General features: G+C 40.0%; 1 protein-coding gene across 3 annotated transcripts in view; it reads left to right on the top strand.

Annotated features, from left to right (window-relative positions):
- LOC135495768 (short transient receptor potential channel 4-associated protein-like) overlaps positions 1 to 14,619 on the top strand; it is a 390,467-nt gene that overhangs the window by 111,247 nt on the left and 264,601 nt on the right. For 2 of the 3 annotated variants that reach the window (XM_064784679.1, XM_064784676.1), the window contains exon 8: positions 12,904 to 12,966. The exons of the other annotated variant lie outside the window; for it this stretch is intronic. In XM_064784679.1, coding sequence (XP_064640749.1) covers positions 12,904 to 12,966 — 63 coding nt within the window. The remainder of the gene's footprint in view (positions 1 to 12,903; positions 12,967 to 14,619) is intronic. 3 annotated transcript variants of the gene reach the window in all.

Genomic DNA, 14,619 nt, shown 5'->3' with positions numbered 1-14,619 from the left:
TTTCTTTCCACCATGAAGCTCACAGTCCAGGACGTACCAGTGTCAGATTCAGCGAGTACCCAATTTTTTAGGCCCCAGCGTGCAGGCTTATTTATCATAAATTGTCTGGCAGGCATCCTCCCCTGCCCCTTGATCATAGTTTCATCAACTGAGGAATGTGACCCAGGATTATAGATTTCCCTCCACTTGGGTACAAAGTAGTTGAATAGGTAACGTATTTTGCAAAATTTGTCATAGTTGGGATTGTTCCTATCTACAATGGCCGTTTCTTCATAAACAAAATTAATGTAACGTAATATGATCTCAAATCTGTTGATGGAAAATATTTCTGAAAAGCCATCCATCCTTGTCAGCTTATGGGATTTGGTCCAGTATTTTCTGATCCTCCCCTTGAGTGGCACAAGCCCCATAGCAATGATCACACCAAACCAGGACTTCAATTCATTTCTAGTAAGAGGCTCCATGTTTGTTTTGTTCATTTCGTTTCTTTGTTTCATAATTCTTGTTTGTTAGGTGGACTATTTCATCAAGGAAAGTATCGGTGAACAAGAGCTGAAATGTCTGTGTCACATTCAAAGCAGAAAAGTCTGCTGTAGGCCCTTTAGCCGTCCCTTGTATACCTTTTAGGAACAACATTTTCCAATCTGTTAGTCCATACCCTGGGAGGGGGAGCTACATCTCGCACTCGAGCCCCTTGCCTTCCTGGCGGTCGACCTCGTCCCCTCCCTTGCCCCCTGGTTGACGGCCCCGAGCTGGTGGCTGAATCAAAGGTTGATTATCTTCAGTGTCTGTACTGCTACTGCTAGGATCCATACCATCAAAACTATTATCACTTGCAACCCCATAGGCATTGTTGTCAGAGTTAGCAGAATCAGTGGATGCCATTTGGTTGGCATCACCATTCCTGAGTGCACCATTATCACTAGACCCTGGCCTGGGGCTACCACCATCACTATCAGTATTATACCTAGTATTGTCAGCTACTTGGACTAGGCCTTTATCATTATCAAAATCGTCATCTGATGGCAAATCAGAACCTGAATCTGAGAATATCCCAGAAAGTTCCCCCCAGCACAAACATCTACGTGAAGCAAAAAGCTGGACAAAACACCGCTATTTAGCCTGAAAAAAACACAAAAATATACACTCTTTAAAGTCATCCAACTCCCACAGTATTCCTTGGCAACCATGAACAGGATCCTGGACAAATCATGGCTTAAATCAGCGAATATTCACGAAAATTTACAGAAGTTTTACTCAAAAGATCGGCAGGACGGCCATGCTGAACTTAGACAATGGCGCCACAAAGGGATTTCCCGGGGAATACCCTTTAGCGCGGTAAATTCGAACTGTTAAAAACGATACGGGGAATTCCGTATCCATGCAATTTCAGCTTTTGTTTGGTCTACGGCGTAGGCCGTAGCCATACACATATGGGTTAAACTCAAATTATTTTCATCAAAAAATCCATCAATATATTTAAGTTTGAGCCACACTGCATAGCGGTTCAGTCTTTATTGGTTTTATTCAGATCTCTCTCCTGCACTTCCAGTCTGGGCTAATGGACAAGATAACTCGCGAAAGATGGTAGGCATCGCTTTCAAAGTTTCAGGATCGGTAGGAATGTTCCTTGGCTCAAAGCCTATTGATTTCTGACCTGATCGCATGATTATAAAAAGAGTTTTGGACGAGTTTGTTGCTCGCCGGTAAAGGTGTTCCCCTGTGACAAAAACAGAAATTAGCTTGATCACGTGGGTGCACAGGGGAATCCCGGGGCCTGTTTACGTACAACCACATTGCGTAGCAGCTGCTGACTAAATTTAGGATTTTGGGGGGGGGATAAAGCCCAGGTGAACAACATAATGATGATTTTTAGCAGAGTCCATCAGAATTTATGCAATATTCATCCTATATGATGATCTGAAAGTTCTGAAAAATCAGGTGAACAACATAATGATGATTTTTAGCAGAGTCCATCAGAATTTATGCGATATTCATCCTATATGATGATTTGAAAGTTCTGAAAAATCAGCCATTATAGCGGCTGACAATTGTGCGTTCAAAACACCTATGAATTACGCAAAATCACCCATACCAGACTCCACTCATAAGATATCCCTCCACGGAAAATAATTGCTGAAATTTCGGTGGGCATGTCATGAGTGCTGAAATTGACCACTTGAAACATCGTTTTCCTCTCCCTTGATCACCCCTGTAGAAATGTCCTGTACAGCAGATATAGATACATGGGCAGTGTCAATGTACAAACGAATGCATACAAACCTGCTAAACTATCATCGAAGAATCTATATTCTCAATCATATCAATGAATTTCCTTGATCATTAGCACCTTGTTAGTGTCTGTGGGTCTTATATAACTTGGTAAGCAAAATTAAAAGGCGCTTACTAAAGGTACGGGACCCGTATCCCTAGGTCAGAATGCAGAGTCATTTTGCGCATGCACACACTATTCCCGTATCTCTAACTTATGTGTACCGCATTTCTCCCATTTCTCCCGTTTTAGTGCGCTATCAGTATATACGGAACTATACCTTGCAACTAATATTTTTAGCTCAGCTGACAAAGTCAGCGTAGCTAGTAGAATAGCTGTTCAAATGGTGTCCGTCCTGCAATCCATCCATCCATCCATCCATCCATCCATCCATCCATCCATCCATCCATCCATCCATCCATCCATCCATCCATCCATCCATCTAGGGACCCATCTGTGGACAAAATTGGACATTCATGACCGGGAAGGCCTAGCCACTTCGTTGACAGTGCTAAATTAGGAGTTGCCCAAGGTGAACTCAGAAATGAAAAATCAGCGCAATCCGACCTGTATTAAGAGAATGAGGTTATTTCGCGTTTAGATTTCTTTCCCTTTTTACCTCGGTCCACAGAGCAAATATTGTTCTCAAATGTGGCTGAATATTTTAAAATATTTTTTCATTTTTACTTTTAATGGAATTAATATAGTTTTCACCGCCAGTTGGCACTGCAGGCACATTGACTGAATTTTGGCGATTTCAGATTTGGCGGTGGCTCAACTTTTTTGCAAGCAGTGCCGCTGATTGGCCGATTGATAGAAGAGATGCCACCATTTAAAAATGGCGGTAGTCTCTGCTTCAACATGTTCAATGAAGGTGAGTGAAATTTCTCATGTTCAATCGGTTGATACTCTTTTAATCAACATGACCATGTACCTGATATTTGTGAAGGTACTGAAAAGAGTCTATATAATTCAGATTTATCAATAGTTTTTTTATAATATTGCGGAAATTTTGTGCACAAATTAGCGAAAGTTGGTGCTCATCTCATGTCATTTTAGAGCGAGAAATTAGTTTCCGTCGATCTCTGCCAGTGAAAAATCGCTTGCATAGCTTCGAATTTTTGTGAAAATAAGTATCTGAACTTGGTTTCAAATAGTCTAGAGAGTTACCTTTGTGATGATACATATGGTATGTTATAAATATTTGTGGAATTTGTGAAAGTTGGTTTTCAAACGTGCCGATGATGCAAGCGAACTCGCATGAATTTTGCAAGTCCTGATATGTCGACCGGGTGTCAAAAATCACTCGCCTAAATTCAATTCAAAGATCGAAAATAATATCTGAACTTAGTTTCAAATAGCCTACGCAATTATCATTTCGGTGATATATAATGCATGCATGTAATAATTGATTAATCTGCCTTAACCCTCAAAATTATTTCAATATTGATTCCTTGCTGCCCCCAAAATACTGTAAAAGCCAATTTTAACATAGGTAACTTTGAGGCCAATGTACAGCCTGAAGGAGTAGAGATAGAGCTTTGGACTATTGGAAAAGGTTGTTGGGGACAGCATGGACTTTCAAATTATGCATTTGTCAATCACCTGAAATTATGTTAATTAACTAAATAATGCTAATTAGTATTAATCAACGAGGAGAAAAACACAGTTTTTCATCTTGACCCAGGCTATCACTATCATCCCCCTCGGACCCTGAATCATGCACACTTTCAATCACCATGCACGCTGTGTACATCGGCATTATGTTCAGAATCATAATCACTAATCAGACTCGTCTTCTAACGCCTCGAATTCACTATTTCATCAATTATTGATTCTGCAGTTCGTCGAACACGTGACTGAGGCATTTAAATTTGTTTACAAAACTTTGGACTCAAAATATCGCCTAAACTTTGAATAAAACCACCGAAGTTTTCACCTAGAAATCGGAAGTTCTAGCGGTAAACAACATGGCAGGACACCTAGCGACAAGTTCCTGTACTAATTTGCTATTGAAAACATCGTCTGATTCAGGTCTCTCCCAAGTCGCAGTTCTGCGTACATCCGCACAGATCGGAAATTTTTTTTGGTCGCAAAAATGCGTACATCCGCAGCGAAAGGGTTAAACGCGCAATTAAAACGGCGAAAGATCTTGATAAACACTCTGGTGGCGGTCGCACTAAATAACGACCGGTAGGGCCCGGAGTCTGGTGGAGAAAAAAAGGTAGCGGCCAGAGGTTGAATCGGGATTTTTATGCACGCGCAAGACCAGAACCTTATATATCCATGACGTCATTTTGCCCCTGCTGAAATTTGACACCATTTTTGCCGAATGTGCTGGGTACGCACAATTCCAAAATGGTACAGTGCCGAAATTAAAAAAATGTCAGATTGGCGCAATAGTACAAGAAATGAATGCATACTTTCAGAAAAAGTTCGAGTAGTTATTTAAGTTTCTTTGTTTAAACTTTCTAACTTCACTGTAATTAAATCTGCAAAGTTTGTTCGAGTCGGCAATATGACACAATGCATTTCCAGAGAAAATAAGCTTGAATATCATGTCTGCTTTGGAGAATGCATCGCACTGGACAGCGTTAAATTGTGAAACGGATTACTTGAACGAAATCAGACTCGCAGGTCTTTTTCCACTTCACTGATAACTAACTAGATTCAAACTGACAATGATAAAATTGGTTAAAACATAATAGACACCGAGATTGCCCCCCCCCCCTCTTATCACATCATTATTTTTTTTTTCACAGCTAATACCAGAATTGGCTTGTTGACTAGAATGCACTTAATTGAACAATCAATTTGCGGAGGTCAAAGATTGATGAAACATTTTCCAAGTACATGTAATTCTTGTCGAAAGATTATTATTGCAGAACACTGTATTCGCAATTTATCCCAGTCACAAATTTTATGAACAGGCAATTGATGTGCACAGCCTTACCCACCAACAAATAATAGAGCTAAAAAACTGTCTGTAAGTCGAAGAAAGATGACGAATCCTGGAGTCAGCTGTTGCAAGCAGCCAAAAACCTATTTTGAACGATTTTATTCAAGCATATTTAGGACCTGCTCAACACAATACTATTACTGCTCAGGAGAATGGTTTGAAATATGAACTACTTTTGAAAACTGTAGGGAAGGAATGGTGAAAAATATGCCTGGCCGCAAAGCCCAAAAGGGGGTGGATGGGGGGGGGTGGTTGCATGCGCGTGACAGAAGGAATTATGGAGGGTCCCAACAGGGGGGGGGGGGGGGGGTGGTTCCCCTCATCTCCCTCAATCACCCCTGTAAAAACGTACTGGACAGCATGTATCAGCAGTGTGAATGACTGGTAAATGTGCACACGGATGTATGCAAACCTGCTAAATTATCATCAAAGTTATTGGATCTATATTCTAAATCATATCAATGAACCTCCTTGATCATTAGCACCTTATCAGTGTCTGTTGGTCTTGTCAAGGAAATTTAAAACTCTTTTTTAATTGTTTTACAGGATGATCCACAGCTGCATTTCAACGTTTTTGGTGAGCACATCACAGACTGAAATGACCGAGAGGGTCTGACCGAGAGAGGGGCTGATCTTCACTCGTAGAACTGAACACCTTGCACCTCTAATGGTTTTTCAACATCTGTACTCGCTCGGTCATCAGAAGAACCAGTCGATTTTAGTATTTCATTCTATTGCACTGTAATGCTTAAAGGCTATATATCAAGGTTTGAAAACATGCTTGATACTCATGAAATATGTTGAGGGTTAAAAAAACAAGATCCCAGACATTAAAAAAATTCTAATAATAAAGTCATTATTTAGTTATTTCAATTTTCAATTTTAAACTATTTGAATTTCCCACCACACACAACTTTAGATTAGTACAACATGTGGCCGCTAGGGATTTTTTTAATGACGTAGATCAGGCCAGTCAGAACAAAGCAAGATGGCTTCCGCATACAGTTCAGAGAGTGAGAGCAGTGAATTTGAGGATGTTTTGGTCGATACAGAAGGGTATTTAAACGTTGAGCCGTACATGTTCGAGCCATTAATACCACTAGATCATAATGAGAGTGATCATTCGGACGAAAGTGATAAGAATTTGTGGTTAATCAATTTGCATGGCAGACCTGCCGATATAGCAAAGAAGACATTGATAGACGGTTGCAGATGCATAACATGTATGATTTTTGAACTGACTAATGTTGCACAATATTGTTTCGCCTCGTCTGTGTTGTATCGCCAGTTATGTCATGACGCTGAACTACTATTGAAAAGTGACGGTATTATGCACAATCATCTTGACGTGACGATATAATGCCGTGCAACGTTAGATAGGCCTAGATGTCAGATGACAATAATCTGTCATTGACAGTGGCTGTCACTGACACTGACCTGTGTCGCTGTCACCTTGCTATGGCTGGAACACAAGAAGACACTATGCGGTATCACAGGCCCCAATAGGGCCTACACATTATGTATAACAACCGACCTCAGCAGCCTCGGGTTTTAAATGCAATTGACATGGTTGGAACAGCTGTTTTTAACAAGTGGCATTTAATATTCAGTTGGATGCAGATATCCGGCTTCATGTGATAATCCGTATCGATAAAGTGATCACTGCAAAGTTTGGCCGAAGGCCCAGGCTTCCAACACTTCAAACGTTTGCACTTCCGAATCCACAGCTTCCTCCTCTCTCGTTCAACTGGCTTTGGAAATTCATGAAAATGGGTCCCATCCGTCATTCGATTGTTCTTTGTGCTATCCTTGACACAATTCGGAGCCACACAATACACCATAGTGAATGAAACACATTACTTCCAGGTGTGCATAATTAATTAAGGCCCTCCTGCTTTTATGATTGCATGACATGTACAGATAACCTGATCTACATCACAACTTTTGCTGAACCCGCCGCGTGGCTCTAACAAGCCAGTTGCTAGCCTGATTAGGTAATCAAGTTGTCAAACCCATAATTGGCTATATCTTCAAAATGGATGGAGCTAATTGCATTTGGTTTTCTGTATTGTATAAAGTGTTAGGTACACTTTTGAAATCGTCTTACAGCAGAAAATGGCAAAAACCCTAGATATATAGCCTTTAAACTCAAAAAAGAACTGCCACAAACTGCCTCAAAAATCAACTGCCACATACAGTATACGGTATGTGGCAGTTGATTTACAAAAATATGAGTGTATCTGTTTAGTTACTTGCTATCAATGCAGGCTATCAATCATACCCTTTGGACCTGGTCCTTACCTTGCATTTACAGGTTGATTGCCCCTGATATAAAAGGTTACCCCTGGCCTAGGCTGGACCATGTTAACTGGACTAGTTTGTCACAACCTACACTCCAAAGGAATTGATGTAAAGGCCCAGACTGTTACTGGGTGTCCCTAGCAGGGTTGGCGCTAGGTCATGAAAGCTCTTAGCCAGTGTGGGTAAACAGTCCAAAAATCTCCTAGTCACACAAGTGTGTGGTTCGCCACAACATCACCTGCCTTTCTGTGGTGAATTCGCCACTTTTCACCACCGTTGGCCAGTACTAGCCATGAACGGCGCCCACACAAGTCCTCCATGGCATAAGAATGACAAGCTCTCTACCAACAGCCGCTATACTGGCATTTATCTATATATTACAATGCGTTACATTCGATTGAGAAGCGAGGTCATGACCCCATTACGCTGTATCCAATCGTACAGCGGCTATCGCGTGGCAGCATATGTGTCATCCAAACATGGTTATATTACAGCTGTTTATGAATGAGCACAACTGGCCACTGGTTACTATCTTTCTACGTCATATTATTCTAACCAATCGGCACAAAGGACATGCGTGATCTCATAAATAATCCGGACACCAAAGTTTACGGTCAGTGCTTCGGAGTTCTGATGTTTGTTTCGGGTGTTATCGACAAGATTTACAAAATGGCGGTGATTTCTATTTGCCACTTGCAAAAATTGGGTCTTTCGAAGGCGTGGTGTGCTCGGGGAATATTTTCATCGCCACACAACGTTTGATGTCGCCATTGGCGACGTGGCAAGTGACTAGCGCGAATCATGCCCTAGTTTGTGACTATGCATCTACTGAGCTCCTTTGTCTCAACCTGCACTTTACAAAGGATTTGATGTAAGCTTCAAAGGATTTGGTGTAAATGTCTAAATTGCCTTGACTGCTTGTCTCATGCAATGACTGGATTTGTTTTTCGCAACCTACACTTCAAAGGAATCGATATAAAGGTGCAGACTACAATGACTGGGTTGCCCTAGGTTGTGACTAGACTGGTTTGTCTCCGGCCAACCTTCGATTTGGTATAATGGTCCAGACTGCAGTTACTTGTTGTGACCATGCATCTACTGGGTTGTGACAGTCCAAGGATACCATCGCAAATAGTAAGATTTACCAATTGTTACAACCTTCAAATCATAAGAGATGGACCAAGCGAAGCTCTGTGGCCATTGGGCCCCTTGTTGATTTGACCTAATTTTCAAGGTCTTGGGGGTCAAATAGTGTAAATTGACTGTAATTGGTTTCTGTAGCACTTCTCCATAACTGTTGATGCTAGGATGTTCATTTTTGGGTGGTTTGAAGGTCTTAAGATGCCACATGGCATTAATAAACAGAAGGCATTAGATGTTCATCTTTGGGTGGTTTGAAGGTCTTAAGATGGTGTATTCCTGTTTCGCCTATTCCTGTTCCGCCTATTCCTGTTTCGCCTATTCCTGTTTCGCCTATTCCTGTTTCGCCTATTCATATGTATTGCTAACCTCCCCACAGTCGTAGGAATATGAATCGTCCCTTACTATAGTGTTAAAGGCTATCATTAAGAATAAAGTCTGAAATAATGGATTTAGCGACATGTCAATTATTTCAGTATTATTCGGAATAACTTTGGAAAATTATACATAGCTTACATCGGCTTATGTTTTAGCTTATTTTAAAAGGCAAGAAATAAAATAGTAAGAAAATTTTACCCTTTCATCAGATTTGAGAAAGGTTTCTTAGGCCTGCATTTTATATTGTGGATTCTCTTTCTTTTGTCTTAGTCAGTAACTGGCTTCGTAATAGAAAGAATACCTATAGCTACATTGTTCTTTACTATGACATGGGTTTTACAGCTGATTTTGATTAAATAATTATGAGAATGTACAGTATTATGTATTTTTATCAAAAAGTCATGAATTCCTGTTTTTATAAAATAAGCGACTGCTTTACTCTACTTAATCTATTAGTTTTTACTGTGTGTCAGTATGGTCATATGGTCAAATAAGTCCCGGACTGTCCCCGCTTTCAAGGTGACTCTTTCAAAACGGTCATGGCATGGTTTGTTAACAAAGTTGATGGCATTTGATTAGTCAAATTGTCATCACATCGTTAACATCATCCAATTGTCCCCTCACGTTTTCCCCATAAAATGGACATGCATCCCTAAGGTTCCCCCTGGGAGAGTCGATTTATTGTAGGGGTACTGGAAAGTAGGCGAAACAGGAATAGGCGAAACAGGAATTTTGTAGGCGAAACAGGAATAGGCGAAACAGGAATAGGCGAAACAGGCATAAACCCTTAAGATGCCACATGGCATTAATAAACAGAAGGCATTAGATCATCCAGACTACCTTTTGGACATCGTTGCCAAGCTGCTGATGCATGATCGTCGTGCTTGGTTGAAGAAGACCGCTAGGATCCGAGAATGATCAAAGGAAGTCAGTTTTGCCAATGTCGTTGATTTTGTCAAGAGACTCTCGCGAGAAGTTATGATACTTAATTTGCAGCATTGCTTGAGTGAAAGCACAATAAATGCAGGAGAAAAAGGACAAGGAATTGTGGAGAGGGTCACAATAATCCCCTGTTCCTCTCCATAGTTTGGGTAGTCTATCCGATTCCAACCATAAGCTACCATAACTATCAAGCTTGTGATCAAGACTTTGTTGCAAGTCATAATAATCCCCTGTTCCTGTCTCTGTCAGGGCAGTCTACCCAGTCAGGATCTTTTGATTTATTACTAAATAATATTGTGATGTGACAATAGTCTTTATTGCGCCAAAATCATTGCGCTCCGTTTTATTCCATTTGTGTCGAGATATCATGTTTGCTGTTCCAGAGTTAGTGTGCAACTGATTCATGTTTAAGACTTGTGCATTTATTGGACTTTAAGTACTAAAGTATGGATTTCACCGACACCTATGGACATGTGTGTTTTATTAATTTTTTTGGACTCTGCTATAATGCAATTCTCCAAGATGATTCAGAGGGAGTGTAAATCGTGGCACATTGACTATCACTGGGATAAGGAGAAGGCGACTGCTGACATAACTTTTTGGAGTAAAGAGTTTGTCTGTCAAGTCGATGTCTTTCTGTAGGACGATTTGCCAGCCAATGTTTTCGTGACATCATCAGCGACCGGCTTGATGAAGGAGGAGACGTCTCGTCACTGGTTCGAAAATGTATTGGAACGATTTGTCGACGCCAACCAGGACGAGTGATTCCTTGTTGTGGTCGATAGGTGCCGTGTCCATCGTATGGAAAATTTTGGCGGATGAGTTACGATTTTGAGGGGGAATACTCGATTTCATCCTTGTAGGCTGCACTTCTCACATCCAGCCACTCGATCTAACTGCCATAATCCTTTAAAGGCCACCTTAGGTCCAAGTGGAAGAATTGGAAGAGGGAAAACACTGGGTCCATCGTATGGAAAATTTTGGTGGATGAGTTATGATTTTGAGGGGGAATACTCGATTCCATCCCTGCAGGCTGCACTTCCCACATCCAGCCACTCGATCTAACTGCCATGAAATCCTTGAAAGGCCACCTTAGGTCCAAGTGGAAGAATTGGAAGAAGGAAAACACTGAAGACGAAGGGCAATGGTATCTGATCACATTACCTAAAGCGGTTATGATAATTAGTGAATCCTGGGATGCCATACCTGCAGAAGTGGTTAAAAACGGATTCGATGTGGCAATCGAGCTGTTCCAGTTGAATCAGGCCGACTGGAGGATTTGGATGAAGAGGAGAAATTAGGGTTGGAATTTGTGAATATTTAAAAAGACAATATTGAAATGGACTAAGTGTTGTTGATTGGACTATAGGTTGAAATTTGCCTAGTTTCGAAATGAGAACTTTAAGTTGATAGCCATTTGAGAGTGTCTCCATAGGATGATATTCGCAGGATTAAAATAAATTTGTGCTCCAAAGAATACATTGTTATAAAGTAACTGTAAATTTTTGACATCAATAGTGTTATCCAGATGCATTTGTTTCTCTACAGGATTGCCCGAAAAATTCTCCCTCACATGATAAGAATTTGTTGTATTCCAATTAAACGAGGTCAATTTTTTCTAGGTTACCCTATGAACTTCAGATATTTTGCCTGGCTTGGTCAAGGTTAATAAAATTCAAGAGGCCCATTTCAGGTTTGAAGGCGTAATGTATGAAACTCTGAGGCACTAACGGATTTTTCATGCTTTACCTCTAAAATCTTGTTTAATGGTTTAGTGCAAGGCCTGGAAGACACCTGCCAATTGAAAGCAGAACCATGGAATCATTGAGAAAAAAACAGCCATTTGCCTCTAGCCGAGATGAACGCTTCTGCAACAGTACTGTTTTCTGAAACATCCTGTATACCTTCCTGCCCCACTTCTAGTCACCAGGCCTAACACCACACTAAGGGATCAATTACAAACTGACCACAGACAGATTGGATCGATGGTGGTCTGTTTACCCTTCAAAAAACGTCCCCGTTCTTTCCATGCCAGCCTCACTGAATTGTCCTGAACTTAACCATGTATACTTATCAGGTAGGAGGTCCCAACCAGTGATGTTAGAACTCTGAATCTAAAGTATATCAGTTCTTATTATAGGCCCCAGATCCCGTCTGGGGACTATATTGATATCACTGGAATTCTCGAAACTGTTATTTTCTTCCACGAAATTAACACATTTATTGCGGTAGTCCTGAAAAACGGCTAAATAAACCAGAAATCAATCACCCTTTCACCATCAAACCCAATTCAATCTATGGACTATCGCAAAAGTATTTTAAAAATCCTGAGTATTTCGATATAAGCTCCGCCCTTGCATAATGACGTCATTATTCTCAGGAGTTGGTCGAGCGATGGGACGATGGAGGTATTATAAAGAAACCCAATTCGATTCATGGACTATCGCAAAACGATTTTTCAAAACTCAGAATATTTCGATGCTTTAGATGCGTTTTTGAGCTGCGATTTTGACGAGAGTATCGGGTCAAGGTCAAATACTAAACATGCGGTTACAGACAGGTCGTCATCATTGTATTTACGCATGCGCGAGTAACCGGATGTAAACAAATTAAGTCACGTGCATTTGATTGAAGATATTTATATCTTTCCACGTGCTTTTATTGTCAGAATGCCGGTATTCCATGAAATAACTGGATTTACACTCAGGCTGTTAATTCGAACGAGTTCGACTCGAGTATTTGCACACGTTCTTCTTCGTAGTTTGACTACAGTCGAGTTTGTTACTCGGTTTCTACTCGGTTGACATGACGACTACCTGGGGACTATCAAATTTGCTACCAGCAAATTTCAGAATTCTAGTTTAATGTTAGTTTTACTTCTGGAGTTATCGTGTTTTTTTGTTTTTTTCAGTATTTGCTCAGAATAGACAAAAACGAAGTAAAGGTTTTATAAACATACGGGATGTGAATCAAGGTGAGTGTGTGTCTCACGTCATGCATTTTATAGCACGACTTGAATTGTCTTAATGACCTCTGAGAACAGTGGCTTTGCACGTTTTCTTACTATGCGACCTAGATCATTCTAAACTTGTACAAAGATGCCCCTAGGCATGTCCTACCCAAACAACCAGCTACAGTCCGGATTCGATTACAAATGTGGCCACCAGGGCAATGTTAAAAAATAATCAGTGAAGTCAAAAGCACCCACCAAACCCGAGTTAATTTTTAGCTCACCTCTCTGAGAGGTCCGTAGTAGTGTATAAATGACAGTTCTAACTCAGAGTCAAATCCCAGTCAAATTATCCAAGTCAAATCCTAGTATAAATTAATCCCAGTCAAATCCTAGTCTAAATTAATTCCTAGTCAAACTTCAGTCAAGTCACTAAATCGTCCAAATCGTCCAAAATTTCATAATTCTCATAATGTTCATAATTCTCAAATTTAAAAAAAGTGAAAAACTTTTTCTAATATAAATGAACACCTTTCCATCCAATGCTGAACTTGATTCAAGAGTGACAGAATATACAAAATTTAAAGATCTTCCCGTGAATACATGGTATAAAATCAAATCATTTAGAACAATCACCACAAAGATAGGAGAATCAACCCTCCTTGAACTAGTGGACGCAGAAGCACACACACTGACTGTATGGGCGACATCCATCATCAAACAAAAATTAAACCTGAACCACAATTACATCAGATTCACAGGAGTCAAGGAAACGAAACAGGGTAAAAAATTCTATGGGTTTAATCTTTTGGACTAAACGTATATTTAAAGAAAATAAATTGTAAATAAAATGAACAAAACTGCGAAAGCTCTCATGGGTGTCCTAATCTTATCAATAACTGGAAATGTCATTTTAACCGGAATTAATTTTATACCTAGACATACTCCAATCGTGAACATCACAGACTTTCCAATGAATGTCACGTGTCTTATGGAGCATAAAAGAATGTTGATTAAAAATCATATATATGGTCATGTGTGTTATAACCCATGGCTTGATATGTCTATCATAGACCTAAGATATTATAAAGAAGGATCTGTAAATCTGACCGATGTAATTTTATAAACTCTTAAGCTTATAAATTTACTCATCTACACTACTTTTGTCTGACTCGCTTTACAGCCCAAACTGATTATCTCAGATGAAAGTCATGTCATTTCGGATTCTAGGATGAGCTCAAATTCACTGGCAGAAATAGCACCATTGTCCAAATATCTGGACAGTAAATTATCAATGCCTCGTAAGCATGCTTTTTTCTCAGTTAAAATAGCTAGATGTTTTTTCTCCTTTTTCCTCAACTTAGGAACGACAATTTTTCCAACTAAGCCTAACACTGTACAAATGGCAGAAATTGGAATGCTGATGACATTTCCAATCACAGATGCTGCTCCAATTGAGGCGACTGTGACACTGGTAATATACATACCAATTTCAAAACTGTGTAAGATTTGGCTCGCTTTTTTATAATGTTTATGTAACTTTTTCCTTTTTTCGATAGCCAATTCTAATTCAGTCAATTTTTCTTTAATTTTTTCAAGTCTAAATTGTTCAGCGTCAACACCATCGACACAATCCATTTATTCTAATCGTAAATCAATGGAAACTGGCGTTAAAAA

Source organism: Lineus longissimus, chromosome 11 (assembly GCF_910592395.1).
Source record: "Lineus longissimus chromosome 11, tnLinLong1.2, whole genome shotgun sequence".
NCBI classification, from domain to species: domain Eukaryota; kingdom Metazoa; phylum Nemertea; class Pilidiophora; order Heteronemertea; family Lineidae; genus Lineus; species Lineus longissimus.
The sequence above is the reverse complement of the archived record's forward strand: the minus strand, read 5'-3'. Positions and strand labels throughout refer to the sequence as shown.